This window comes from Mus caroli, unplaced genomic scaffold, assembly GCF_978045245.1.
Source record: "Mus caroli unplaced genomic scaffold, Mus_caroli_1 scaffold_10, whole genome shotgun sequence".
Lineage (NCBI taxonomy): Eukaryota > Metazoa > Chordata > Mammalia > Rodentia > Muridae > Mus > Mus caroli.
The window spans coordinates 116,224,474-116,238,983 of record NW_028227265.1 but is presented as its reverse complement, the minus strand read 5'-3'; the positions used below and the strand labels follow the sequence as shown (position 1 = coordinate 116,238,983).

The 14,510-nt window shown below is 50.3% G+C and overlaps 1 protein-coding gene across 3 annotated transcripts in view; it reads right to left on the bottom strand.

The window, feature by feature from the left end:
- Positions 1 to 402: 402 nt before the first annotated feature.
- Grtp1 (growth hormone regulated TBC protein 1) overlaps positions 403 to 14,510 on the bottom strand; it is a 23,196-nt gene continuing 9,088 nt past the window's right edge. For 2 of the 3 annotated variants that reach the window (XM_085844177.1, XM_021169380.2), the window contains exons 4-8: positions 12,213 to 12,337; positions 9,451 to 9,547; positions 3,103 to 3,275; positions 2,843 to 3,028; positions 403 to 624 (exon numbers count right to left, since the gene is read on the bottom strand). In XM_085844177.1, coding sequence (XP_085700303.1) covers positions 535 to 624; positions 2,843 to 3,028; positions 3,103 to 3,275; positions 9,451 to 9,547; positions 12,213 to 12,337 — 671 coding nt within the window. In that variant the 3' untranslated portion in view covers positions 403 to 534. The other variant, XM_021169381.3, reaches the window with a different exon arrangement.

Here is a 14,510-nt window from a genome sequence, read left to right as displayed (position 1 = left end):
ACAGGGAGGGCCCTACTTGTAAGGGCCATTCTGAGAAAGCCAGGTATCATCACAAGTGACCATGCTCAGAAATAGGCTGTGTGCCGCTTAACCCCCATAGGGCACAGGTCTGCATAGGCACAGGCTAGGAGAATGTCCTGGGGATCTTACTCCCCTGAGAAGCCAAGGTCACACATGGCAGACACTTCAAACACTAGGAAACTTGTTGCTCTCTTCAACAAATACCTCATATTCCTAGTGTCAAGATTTTTTTGAATGCACGAGTGTGTGTGTGTCTCAAAATGACCATTTGAATGAGTGTTCTCTGCTCCCACTTACGGGTCCAGGGACCCGACTAAGATCATGAAGCTGGGCCAGTGAATTCAGTTTATGACTCCAAAGGTAGGAAAAAATGGAGAACACTTAAGTTTAAATCATTCTTTGAAAAGTTCACATTGAGTGTCGTGATTTCAAGTATTTACAGCAGGAACATTGTGGTAGGAATTGGTGAAGTGTGTGCTCTGAAGAGAACTGCAGCGGTGGGCGCCTGTGCACTCAGCTCTGTGCCTGCAGCGTGGCTCGGCAGCTCTTCCGGAGCCTGGTGATGGTTGTCATGGACAGGCTTCCTGGTTCTGAAAAGATTTTCTGGAAAAAAAAAAATTTTTTTTCCCCCAAACATTCACTCATAACACACTTCACTTTAGCTGTCCCTTAAAAGGCTCATTGTTACCAGCCTCTCATCCCAACACTCACTCAGGCAGAGGCAGGCAGATCTCTTGAGTTTGAGGCCATTGTGATCCACAGGATTGAGTTCTAGGACAGCAAGGACTACACAGAGAAACCCTGTCTCAAAAAGCAGGGGGGGGAAAAAGTTGGCGCCTGGCAGGCAAATTAACCTGAGGCTTGGTACTGAGGCTTTGGCGGGGATGTGTGCTTAGTGAGGACTCAGTCTTCCAGATAAATGGCAGTAGTGTCTACACTAGAGGTGGCTGCGTGCTGAAAACACTTAGGTTTTGGTTTCTACAAATGCTTGGTTCCAAGCAAGAACACTTGACTATCACAATCTTGGGGTACAAAGATCAAGCCAACCAAGACTGTCACACTGGACTCAACTGATGAAGCAGGTGACAGGGCATTCCTGATAGCCTGAGTTTTTCTGACTTGGCATCTGACTGTGGATGCACAGCACAGATGACTCTAAGCTCGTTTATGGCAGGCCTGTGAGAGCAGAACATGGGCTCTTCAACTCCTGAGAAGGCAGTGTAACCACATTCTCCAAGACACACCATGCAAGTGCCTGGAGGCTTTGCTGATGCTAAAAGCCAAGCTCAGGGTAGGCTGGCAAGGCACCCTTCTCTGCACTGCAAAGGTGCTAAGAGCTGTGGGACACCAGGTTTTAAATCACTCAGGACACAGAGACAACAGAACACATGAGCCCCAGTTCCATAGCAGTCAGTCCCTAGCCAGGTACAGTGGCAGACAGGCCTGCCTGTAGATGCAGAGGAAGGACCCTTAGGCTCTCCCTATAGTATCATCCCTCAGGCAGCTTCAATCCAGATTCAAATGTCTATGAGAGGACATGATCTACAGCCTGCAAACTTCTGGTTCTGGGATGCCTGGGGTCCTTGTCCAGTTTTGTTATCCCATGAAGCAACTCCAAGAAGCTTACAGAAGAGTCCTGTCCATAACCCAGAATTCCCTGGCTTGACTAGAGCATACAGTAGGATGAGTGGGACACAGCTGTGAGGTCATTTCCCAGGGTTCCTACTGGGCCCTACCACAGGTTCCTATCCCTTCACCCACTCCGAACTGCCTGCACTTCATCTGGCCTACACAAGTCAGAGCCAACCCAGGTGTGATAGGTACCACCTTGTATGTGCCCAGTGACAGTTTTCCTTTTGAGACAGAGTCTCTAGTCCTGGCTATCTGAGAAGGCTGGCCTTGAACTCATGGAGGTCCTCCTGAGTGGTGGGATTAAAGGCATTAGCCACCATGCCCAGCCTCCAATAATGCTTCTTGCCAACAAGGGGCTTCAAGCTACAGCTTGGTGGAGTAGACCTCACACGGGACCTCTGCCACATCATCTGATTTTATTATTTCAAAAGCTTTTTAGAAGTGCTGGATGTGATAGTGCCATTCTAACCTCAGTATTCAGCAGGCAGAAGCAGTCTGATCTCAGTTTGAGTCCACTGTGGTCTGTATAGGAAGATCCAGGCCAGCCTACACAGCAAGATCCCTGACTAAAACAAAAAGCTGTTGAACCCTCAGGTCCTGCTTTGCACCAGATCCTGCCAGATGCTCTGAGGGCCTCTCGGTCCTCCAGCCTTAGCCAGCCTAATCCTACCTCACATTCAGCAGCTTTCAGAACCAGTCCACACAGCCCGCACCAGGTCAGGATGCAGCAGCCATCCCTAGCCTCACGATTGATTCCCATAGGTGCCTCAGATGATTATGTCATATCCAGGCAGGAGGGAGGTCATGGCCGCCTGTGATCAACAGAGCTTGTGTGACCAGGCTTTGAGCTAGCTGAGGACATGGCGGCCTCGCTGACATGCCTCTCCCTGTCCCAGACTCCAGGGAAAACAGAGCATTCCCAATCAGTGTGAACCAGAACAGTCTTTCCAGGTGAGTAGTGGTGGCTCGGGACAGAGTCCCTCACTCAGAGGGACTTTTGCAGCCATCTCGGCTGGCCAGCAGCTCCCAGGGAAGTAGGGAACTAGCCACTGAACTGCAGCCTCAGCTCAGGGAGTGGGGTTGCCCTTCGTGGGGGGAGGGACTCACCAGAGGCACAGGGACACTTGGCATAATCGCTGGGTGGGACAGAACTCCAGCCCCCACACAGGTCAAACAGCCCAGAACTTACCTGCATGAATGCGTGACACTCTGTTACAAAGTCCCCTTTGGTGATCTGCTTAAACTTGTCACAGATGTCTGGAATACTGCTGGCTTCCAATATAAATTCCTGGTGTTGCTTAATTAAGGTCAGAGCAACCCGGAATATGATTTTGGAGCCCTCATTGAACAGACAGTCCCAGATCCGTAGCACCGTCTGCAGAGACACAGAAATTCCCCCATCACTTCACAGCAGCCCACCCAGCTCCTGGGGCTGATGAAGGTGCTCACCTCCACAGGTAGGATGTCCACAAACAGGCAGATGAACCAGCGAGACACCAGCAGGGTCCACAACACACCATGGCCATCCATCAGGGCTGCCACTGCTGGTAGCTTCATCCTCACCAGCTCTGCTAGGACCTCTTGGTCAGTCTTCAGCCCCAGCATTGCTGGGCTATAGTAATCTGCCTCACAGGGGGGAAAAGGGGAACTGAGAGACTCAAATCAGCAGGTCCTGGGGGCCGAGGCCTGATTTCCCAGCTACCTGGGAGGCTAAGGCAGGATGATGTCAAGTTCGATGCCTGCTTGAGCCACAGATAACTTCGTAAGCCCCTGTTTCCAAATGAAAATTCCAAATGAGGGCTAAGGGAGGGGCTCAGTGGCAGGGCATTTGCATAGCATGTACAAGGCTCCTGGGTTTCATCGCCTGTACACATATACACGCACAGACTCATGATTCTGCTTCCTCAGTAAGTCCTCAGGGCATCGGATTCCGGCCACCACTGAGCGGTGAGGAATGGGAGTTATGGGTTAATGGGGCAAAGTTTCAGCCTGGGCCTCAGGGCTGGGATTCAGCTCAGCTGGACAGCATGCAAGAAGGCCTGGATCTGATCCAGTGCCATACAAAACTAGGTATGATGGCACACACCCCAAATCCAACACTTGGAAGATGTAGCTCTCGGCTGCATAGTGAGCCTGAGACTAGCTACATGATGGGGTGGGCAGAGAACAGGAGTAGGAAAGGAAGTGTCAGGGTGATAAGTCTTATCTTGTAATAAAAATCAAATCCACACACGTGCTTCCAACACCACTTCATCCGAAGACACGTGACACGCATCTTACCAAAGCACTTCTGAGTTTCCTACTCAGTTTTTTTTTTTCTTTAAATTACAACTTTTTATTCGGTGGGCAAGGAGGAGCATGTGGGCCGTGGAGCCGTGCATGCGGACAGCGGAGGGCAACTTGATGGACTCTGCTCAACAAAGTGGGTGGGTCCTGGTAATGAATTGGTGACAAGGAGACGAGGCTCCACCCACCGGGCCATTTTACTGGCCTGACTACTTAATTTTTTAAGTTGTTAGTGCGGTGTGTTGTTATGTTAGTGCTTGATTTACACTACAAAAAAAAAATCACCCAGTCCATGATAAAACAGAAAACCATGGTACACTAATTATACACCAAGAAGGGAATGCAAAACAGGCACCTGCTGCAGGAGGAGCAGGCTATACTCATTGGACATCTGGGTGAAACGGGATCATTCTACCACTATGGGGTTGCAAGGCACCTATCTCAAAAACAAACAAACAAACAAGGAAGAAAGGAAAGAAAGAAAAGAAAAGAGGGAAAAACGGAAACGCTATCCTCTTGCACACTTGCTTTGAGTCTGCCTCTTGGGAGCCTTTCACAGTTTGCTGTTCTTGTTTTCGTTGTTTGCTTATTCAGGTGTTTCTGGGTCCTGGCAGCTCTCTGAGATCCCAGGTTGACCTACACGCTACGACTCTCTTGCGCTAACCTCCTGAACACAGGGATTACACACTAGGATTACATGCCTCGCTCTCCTTCCTAACTCTGCACATCTTGTTTATCTGGGAGAGGTGTGTGCAGAGACAGCCAGGGGCCGTGTCCCCAGCTCTATCATCAGCTGAGAAGAGGGACAGGAGCTGAGCAGGGACAGCAGAGATTTGCAGAGGAGCATTTCGTGACCTTGGCCTTGCTTGGAAGCTTAGACCAGCTTCCAAAAATAGAGATATTAAACCCATGCTCTGAACTCCAAGGAGCTGAGCCGATCTCCAGGGGAAAGACTGCATTAACCCACCACACCTCCACGTTCCTTCCCATCTCCTGTGGAAGCCACACCACTGCAGAACCACCCTTGGACACTAGGCCAGTGTGCATAGATTGGGTCAGAGCCATGCATGGCCGGAGCCCCAGGATATCTATTCCTTTGGTCAGAGCCGCACACCAGGCTCGAGCACAGCAACCCTGCCTGGCCCAGGACAAGGCAGATGCTTCCAAGTTCTAAGTTTGATACTTATCACTCTTCCCGCTCTCCACAATGAGGTTGTATGCACTGCGTGGCATGCATTCTGAGACTCTGTCTATTGGCTTCTGATCATAGATAAAGAACCTGTCAAAAGCACTTATCATTAGCGCCAGTATGCAAGAGTCCATATTTGCTGGCAGAGATAGGCTCTGCTTGGAACAAGTGAGCCTTCACCTTTTGCTGTAAACCCACCCCCACCGTGGAGGCCAGCTCAGCTGCCCTCCCTGCAAGCAGCCTAAATGAAAACAAAAAACTGGGTGGTGGTGGAGGAGGAGACACATGCCTTTAATCCCAGTATTCAAGAGGCAGAGGCAGAGGCAGTTGGGGTTCTGTGAGGCCAGCCTAGTGTAGGCTGTAGTTCTAGGACAGCCAGGGCTACACAGAGAAACACTGTCTTAAAAAAAGAGAAGAGGAGGAAGAGGACGACGACAAGGAGGAGGAGGAGGGTGGTGGAGGCAGTGGCGATGATGATGATGATAAATAGTCTGGGGAAAGCTATGTATGGAGACACCAACTCCTGGGACAAGGAAGAATGCTGAGCTTTGGACCCCAGAGCTATCACACTATAGGAGCTAATAAAATAGTACCTTACCCTACTACACACCCAGGCTTTGAAGGTAGATCTCTCCAAGGGCCAGAGGTTCAAGGTCACCTTCCACCTACTGCAATTCCATGTATTCTGTGTTCAAAAGCAAGTTCAAAGCCAGGCTGGGCTACTTGATAAATAAGTTAGGTGTTGTAGGCATGCCTTTAATCCCAGCACTTTCGAGGCAGAGACAGGTGGATTTCTACGACCTCTGTGATTTTGAGCCAACCTGGTCTACATTGAGAGTTCCAGGACGACAAGGCTACATGTCTGTCTCAAAAAAGTAAATTAGTGCTGGAGGGATAGCTCAGGGAGCACTGACTGCTCTTCCAGAGGACCGGGTTCGATTCCCAACACCCACATGGTGACTTATAACTGTCTAACTCTGGTCTCAGGGGATCCCATACTCTCTCCTGATCTCTGATGGCACCAGGGGTGCATGTGGTGCATAGATATGCATGCAGGCAAAAAGCCCATACACATAAGAAAATTTAAAAAGAAAAATCTTTTCATATTTAAAATATATGAGCCAGGCGTGGTGGTGCACGCCTTTAATCCCAGCACTCGGGAGGCAGAGGCAGGTGGATTTCTGAGTTCGAGGCCAGCCTGGTCTACAGAGTGAGTTCCAGGACAGCCAGGGCTACACAGAGAAACCCTGTCTCGGAAAAACCAAAATAAATAAATAAAATAAAATAAAAATAAAAAAAATAAAATATATATTTCCTAAATCCTACATCCATTAGTTATAATGAGAGACTGTTAAAGGCCAAATAAGGACTAAAAACTAACTGGAAAACGAAAACCTTGCTCCTGGTGGGGAGATGAAACCCCAAATCCTCCCTCCAGAAGGAAGGTGTGGACAGTACTGGGATCCCCTTCAGGGCTGCCATGGCTGGAAGAGGGAGACTGGGATAGCTGCCTCAGGTGATTTCTGCTGCCTGGCTTCAGATGAAGAGGCCGACGCAGAAGATCTAATTCCCAAAGGACACGTCTGACCCAGGACCGAACCTATGTGGCACATGACCACCCCACAGCCAAGGTGGGTGGCCATTGGAAAGCCACTGGGAAAGTGAGCATGGGCTTAGACTCAGCCGAGACCAGCAGGCCAAAGAGCCCCCCACCAGCCCCCTGCACAAGGACCTGTGGCCTGCAGAGATCTGCAGCCCCTTGGCAGCACGGTTATGCCTGGTGGGTGGGCCCTCTAGGTAGACCCAGGAATTCTCCACCCCAGAGAGGCCATCAGCCTGGTGTCAGAGTTATTCCGCATGATGACATGCAACTCCTATCTGAGCAGTCATCATGATGGACGCACGGACAGACAGACGGACGGAGCAGCATCATGGGGTCAAGGCTGACTCAGGACCTGACTTAAGAGCCCCACATTCAGCCGGACGTGGTGGCACACGCCTTTAATCCCAGCACTCGGGAGGCAGAGGCAGGCGGATTTCTGAGTTCGAGGCCAGCCTGGTCTACAGAGTGAGTTCCAGGAGAGCCAGGGCTACACAGAGAAACCCTGTCTCCAAAACAAAACAAAACAAAAACAAAAACAAAAACAAAAACAAAAAACAAACAAACAAACAAACAAAAAGAGCCCCACATTCTGGGACACTGCAGTGAGACAAGTGCTCAGTCTACAGCCAGGCGGGATGGTACACGCCTGAGGAGCTCTGTGAGCCTCAAAGCCAGCCTGGTCTATGTAGCAAGTTCCTGGACAGCCAGGAATACATAGTGAAACACTGTCTCAAGACAGAAAAGTCCTCAGTCAACTTCAGCTCAGCTGCTGAATAACAGGAACCACTCCAGGGAGGCAGAGGAGGGAGGGTTGAGGCTAGACGCAGTCTCAGTCAGAGGTCTGACTAGTCAGGTGGCCAGTGAACCTCTCACATCTCCGTTCCTCCTTCCTGAAGAGACCATGGCACATCCAACAGTTTTCATCAGACCTTGATGGCGGGCCCCAGGGGGGCTGAGGAATGCCTGACAACACAGGACTTGTGAGCACACCTCTCCTTACTACAAGGGCCCCCAGGATTCTCCCACGAAGCTGCATCCCGGTTCCTCAGACCCTTAGGGCCTCTTTACACAATCCAGATATTAATCCTGTCACCTGTACATACCACACACACCTGCCTCCACACAAGGAGCTTCCTCACTCCCAGCATCCTTAAACAAAACTGCTAGCATGGGCTTTTTGGTTTTGGAGGCAGGGTCTAACTGTATTAAGCCTTGGATGGACTAGAACTTGTAATGTAGACCGGGTTGGACTTGAACTCAACAGAGCTTGCCTCTGCCTCCTGAGTGATGAGATTAAAGGTGTGTATCTCCATGCCCTGCTTCCTGCTAGCTTCCACATGTCCAGCTGGGCTGTGGCATCCAGACACAATGACCAAAAGCAAAGGGAGGAGGAAAGGGTTAATTAACCATCTACTTCTACATCACAGTCCATCACTGAAAGAATCCAGGACAGGAACTCAACAGGTAACAGAGCAGGAACCTGGAGGCAGGAGCTGATGCAGAGGCCATGGAGGGGTGCTGCTTACTGGCTTGCTCCTCATGGCTTGCTCAGCCTGCTTTCTTATAGAACCCAGGACCACCAGCCCAGGGGTGGTACCACTCACGATGGTGCCCTCAATCAAGAAAACACCACATGTTTGCCCACAGGGTATTTTTCTCAGTTGAGGTCCCCTCTACCCCAAATGACTCTAGCTTGTGTCACACTGACATAAAACCAGCCAGCCCACATCCCTGCCTCTGTGCCTCACAGACTAACAGCAGCAGCAAGGTGAGCTTGCTTCTCTCTGGTGGGTCCCAGTCCACCACCATCTCCCTACCGCAGGCCTCAGCAAGGCGTACACCTCACATACTTCAGGGTCCTGTCAAGGTGCAGAACCCAGACTCAGAAAAGACAGCAGGACATCAGCCTTGAGTTGACCCATTCCCTAGACCTCCACGGTCTCCTTATCTGGGAAATGGGCTTGATCAATATGAACATACAACTTAGGTTGAAGTGTGGCTACGTTTGAAGTTTAGCAGGAACCAGGAAAACAGCCTAGGCTAGAGGCCACACCCCCACACATGTTCTCAAAACCCTTCTGAGGGGCCATGCATGGGACTGGTCAGACAGGAAATCCTCTGCCCCAGGTCACCTCCCTCAGGATAGCACTGGCACTTCCCAGGGACCCTCACTGTAGCCTAGGGTCTACACTGGCTTTACTACCACTTGTGACTATTCTCTATTAATGAATACAGAAGACACGCAGGTTTGAAAATGACTTCCCACTTAGAAAGCAGCAACCCTTGACAATAACGTGCTGAGTTCTAACAAGCCCACGAATACACTTGGACTCTGTGGCTCATATGTGATCAAGTTGACTACAAAAAGGCCACGCACATGGGGATAGGACCATGGGGACACACGGCCAAAGGCAAGACCACACCCTAAGCAGAGGGCACAGAAACCCAATTCTCCTTAATGTCGGCTTCCACAAAGCCACAGTTTTCACTACACTTTTTTTTTCTCTTTTTCTCTTTCCAGTGTTATATTAAACCCCAGACCTTCCCTAATAAAAGCCAGAAAGTGCTCTATCCCCGAGTTACACCCCAACCATTTCACTCCATCCTGACTTGGTCAGCCAGACCTTTTCAAAGACATCAGAGGCAGGGCAGGGTGTGGTGGGGTGGGGCAGGGTGTGGTGGGGTGGGGCAGGGTGAGCAAAGAGAACTTTCAACCTACCAGGTAGTATCCTTCCAACAAGAGCGTCCAAGAGCCAAAAAGACTCCTCTTCGTTCTTAGTGATAAGGATCAGAATCCCAGCTATGAAATTCATTCCCTGAAATCAGAATGGAAAACAAACTTCGCTGAGATCTAAACAAACAGCGCACAGCAGTTCTTTCTGTTCTTTTGCCCTTCCGGGAAACTCGTGACTCTCTAGACCAGCAGTTCTCAACCCTCCTAAAGCTACGACCCTTTCATGCACTTCCTCATGTTGTGCTGACCCCAAACCATAAAACCATTTCGTTGCTACTTCATAACTGTAACTTGCTACTGTTGTAAATCCTAACATAAATATATGATATACAGGATATCTGATATGTGACCCCCGTGAAAGGGTCTTTGACCACGCTCACAGTTTGAGAACGGCTGCTCTTGACCTACCTTTGCCTTGCACAGTGGAGACCCAAAGCTAGTTGTCTGCACTGTTCAGCCAGCCAAGACGAGGGCATTCAGCCTGGAAAACGCCGGCTGCCACTCAGAATATGACACCGAAGGCGCTCTCCTCCTAGTGCTGGCCCATGGCACTGTCAGTCAGTGCTGCCTGACCCCTAAGGGATCAGCCTGAGGCATCTGACCAGCACAGAGGCCTTGCAGAGGGGAAACTGTTAGTGACCATGTCTGTAACATCAGCCGGGCCCAGTGACATAGTCCTGTAGCCCTCCCGGCTTTTTCAGAAGCTGAGGTAGGAGGACCACAAGTTCAAGGCCAGCCTGGGCAACTTACTGAGACTCTGACTCAAAATTTAAAAAAAGTGAGAAGAGGACTGTGAGATAGCTCAAGGGGAGGCACGAGCTCTGCACGTTCAATCCCCAATCCCCCAAAAGGACAAACAATAAGAATCAGAGGGGGGATTGTGGTTCTGCCTGGAGGAGTGGGGCACCGAGAGAATTCTCTCCCTAATGGGCAGACAGCGCCAGGGTGCCAAGTGCTGGCACAAAGCCAGGCAGAGGCCATGGCCCTTGGAGCTTACGATGGGGACCTTGGAATGTCACTTCTGGGAGGATAAAGCTTTTCACAACTCCGTCTCCTGCCTTTTGTTCATCTATCCTTTCTAAAACTGGTGTGCATTCCTCTAGAAAGAAGGGAAGAAACCCAGCTCTCCATAGACAACAGGATAGGCTCAAATACCACCAAACTGGCACCGCACGTGTGGTCTGCGCAAAGATACACGTACTGAGAGGCAATACTCACTGCCAGGCACAGAGCCTCCACCCCTCTTCTCCTCCACCCAGAGTGTCCTCAAGAATGAGACTCAGTGCACAGGTTAGATGCTCAAGGGCTGGGGACATGGCCCTAGCAAAGCATTTGTCCCACAACTGCCTTTGGATCCTCAGTGCCCATATGCAGAAGCCAGCACCATAACAGGTGCTGATCTCAGTACTAGAGAGGGGGAGACAGGCAGATTACTCCAGGACCTGCTGGCCTAAATCCCCTAAATTAGCAAGCAGCAGGTTTAGTGAGCTCAGAGGCCAATGTCTTTAAAATGAGGCAGGGAATTATCTCTAGGGTGAGGTGCCTGATGTCAGCCTCTGGTCTCTGCGTGCAGAAGCATGCATGCACGCACTCATGATCACACGCACAGGCCACAAAGCTGAATGAAGCTCACTGTCAGAGAACTTCGCAATCCTGCGGAAGACCCAGGCTTCTGTGTGCAGCACTGAAAAAAGAGAAGGGGAAGAAGGAAAGTGCACAGACCACTGCGCCATGACAGGACAAAGGCCAGGGACCACTCAATGCTCCTGCGTCATGAGCTCATGAGGGAGACAGCTCCTGGAAAGATGGCAGCGTGGAAACTGTGGTGCTTCACCTGTGTGAAGTCCATCCTTATCTAAAGAGAGTGCCAGGCTATTTGCAAACACTCTCTGACTTCCCCATGTTACAGGCGGGACTGTGTCCCCAAAGCCAGAAGTCTCCTGTCTCAGTGTGGCTTCATCTGGAGACAGTTCTGTGCAGATGTCACTAGCTAAAATGAGTTCCCTTCGGAATAGGGACCTCCACTGAGATGCCATGTGCTCCTACAAATAGGGAGAGCCCAGACACAGACAACAAGCAGGGCAAACGTGGAGAAAACAACAATCCCACGAATGTCAGATTCTGGGGTGAGGCCTGAACAGGAAATATGGAGCACCCTCCTTAACAGCTGCAGAGGTGGTGGCCCTGACAATAGTCCACCATCCTTAACAGCTGCAGAGGAGGTGGACCTGACAGTAGATCCACCCACACCCGGGTCTCACATTTCCAGCATCATTCTAAGTTAAGCCATGCAGTTTGCAAGCTCACAGGCTCCAGCACACCCTGAAACACAGTCAGGAAACTGTTCCCCAACTGGCAATCCAAACAAGACCAAAACCTGCAGGTGGGATCCATGACACCAGGCGTCCAGAAACACGAGAGAGGTCAGTACCGTCATGCTCCCCCACACCCACAGGAAGCCTCCACAGCGCACCTCAGGCCCCGACCTCCTCCTACTCTGTGCCCACTCAACGTCATTCCCACTCTTCCCAATTCCCACCCTCACCAAAGGCATCCAACAGGTGCCGTCTGCTTTTCCAGCAGGGACACACTGCAAGTTAAGCCTACTGTGAGGAAGGCATCCTTACCCAGATCTCATGCGCCTGGAATAAAGCCTGTACCTACAAAAGGTCATTGCTGAGGACACGTGGGGTGCCAAATATCCCCCCTAAAACATGACAGGTTTTAAACAGGCTCTGAGGGCTCACCTGGCAGTACCCCACGTCTGGGTTGTGTAGCCCATACGCCAGGAGCACGTTGTACAGGGTCTTCTGGAGACAAGGATCCGCCGTCTTCCGAAACATCACGTTGTCAGGGAATGTCCGGTTCAAGTCTACACAGAAATTCACCAGCACCATGAAGTTTCTCTGCGTCTCCCAAGGTGGCCAGATTCTGTGTCGGGTTTCTGGAATGGCACCACCTGGCTGCCCCTGAATCACCCCAGAGAAGCCTAGCCACCACCTCCCGTGTGTCACACACCTGAGCCTGGGCAGCACAGGAGACAGCATGCTGCACCAGGAAGGAGAGCGGTGATGGAGCCCAGAGCTCTGTCAGAATCCGGAATGGAGCTCTGGTCTCTCCACTGGACACTTCCAAACACCCTGTTAGCATGGGAGAGAGCTTCCACATTCCCTAGCATGGGGCACACCCCTCTGATCCTTAATCCCAGTACTCTAGAAAGAGAAGCAATCAGATTTCTGAGTCCAAGGCCAACCTGGTCTACATAACAGGCCAGCCAGGGCTACATAATGAAACTCGATCTCAACAAACGACCAAACACTAGGCTTGGTGGCTCACACCTGTAACTGTTAACACTCTCGAGGCTAAGGTGGGATGACTGCTGAGTTCAGGGCTAGCCTGAGCTACAGCATGCACCAAAGTTCCAAGAGAACTGAAACAGAAACCGCCCAGAACATAGGAAGGAGAATAGGCCAAGATTCCCTTTGGAGATAAACCAATAGCAAGAATTAAGTAAACTCACGCTACCGGGTTTTGTGCCAAGCCTTCCCTACCCCGCCCCTTCCTGCCCTTTGTAGCCATTCACCTTCCATAACCTCCCAGACCCAAAACATCTCTCCTGGAACTATAAACATTCGGTGATGCAGAAAGGTCACGGTGGCATGCTACTGCAGACTGGAGGGCAAGACGGTGTCCACCCTACAAGGTGAATCCATCCTTGACCCCGGCATTGTCTTTCTACGGCCTAGGCAGAGCCGAGTATGGATGAGGCTTGAAGCCCTGTCTGTGGTTCTGTGGACACAGCAAGCCCACCATGTGGTTCTCTAAGATGGTTTATCCAGATACTCAAAACAGAAGCCGGGACCTGGCTCAGGTGGCAGTGCGTGACTGCATGTAGAAAGCCCCGGTTTCCTCTCCAGCACCACAAATACCAGGCATGGTGGCATCCACCTGTAATCCCAGTACTCAGGAGGTAGTGACAGGCCATTTATGGTTACATATGGCAGCCCAGGCCAGTCTGGGAGGCCATTCTAAGAAAAAGACAAAGGTACTTGCCACCAATCTTGGTGGCCTGAGTGCTATCCTTAGTCCCCACAAGCTCTCCTTGACTCTCGGTCCTCTATATGTACACACAAGCACATAATCAATCAATAAAATGAAACCTCTAAAACCAGCCAGGTCCAGGGGTTGTACCTCTTTAGTCCTACACTTGGGAGGTAGGGACTGGCAGATTGAGCCGAGGCCAGCCTGGTCTACATAGCAAGTTCTAGGCCAGCCCCAGGATTACATAGTGAAACCATGTCTCAAAAATGAACATATGATTTAAAAACAGCTATGTGATAGAGCTTACATGTGTCCCACAGGATCTAAAGTCTGAGACAAATGGAGAACGACACATTAGTGTTTAACAGGGACAGTTTCAGTTTGGGAAATTATAATATGCATATTTTCCCACAATACTTTTTTTTTCTAAAAAGGCACTAAACAGAACCTTTAAAATTATTTTCCAGTGCTGGAGAGATGGCTCAGTGGTTAAGAGCACTGACTGCTCTGCCAGAGGCCCTGAGTTCAACTCCCAGCAACCACATGATGGCTCACAAACATCTGTAATGGGATCCAATACCCTCTTCTGGTGTGTGTCTGAAAACAGCTGCAGTGTACTCATATAAATAAAAAAATAAATAAACCCTTAAAATCATTTTCCAAACAAACAGCTATAGTCAATCGTATGTAAGACATACAAGGCTACCTGAGGACCTCACTGGGTGCCACACCCCAACTACCTCAGCTCACACAGGCCCTGGCTATGTGAACTAAAACTCAGGAGGGCAGTGGAGGCTGCAGGATGGTCCCACCCATGGCAGGACAAGCTCGTGCCTCCTTCACCCTCTGTTCTCTGCTAGGTAACTATAAAACACAGTGTGTCAGCACACTGTGTTGACACTGCTATTGTTGACTAGAATTCCAGAGTGCTCATTTTCTAATGACCTAGTAGTTATACAAATATCTGCTGTTCTCCTTGTGAGCACTCTAATCTTGATCCCCCA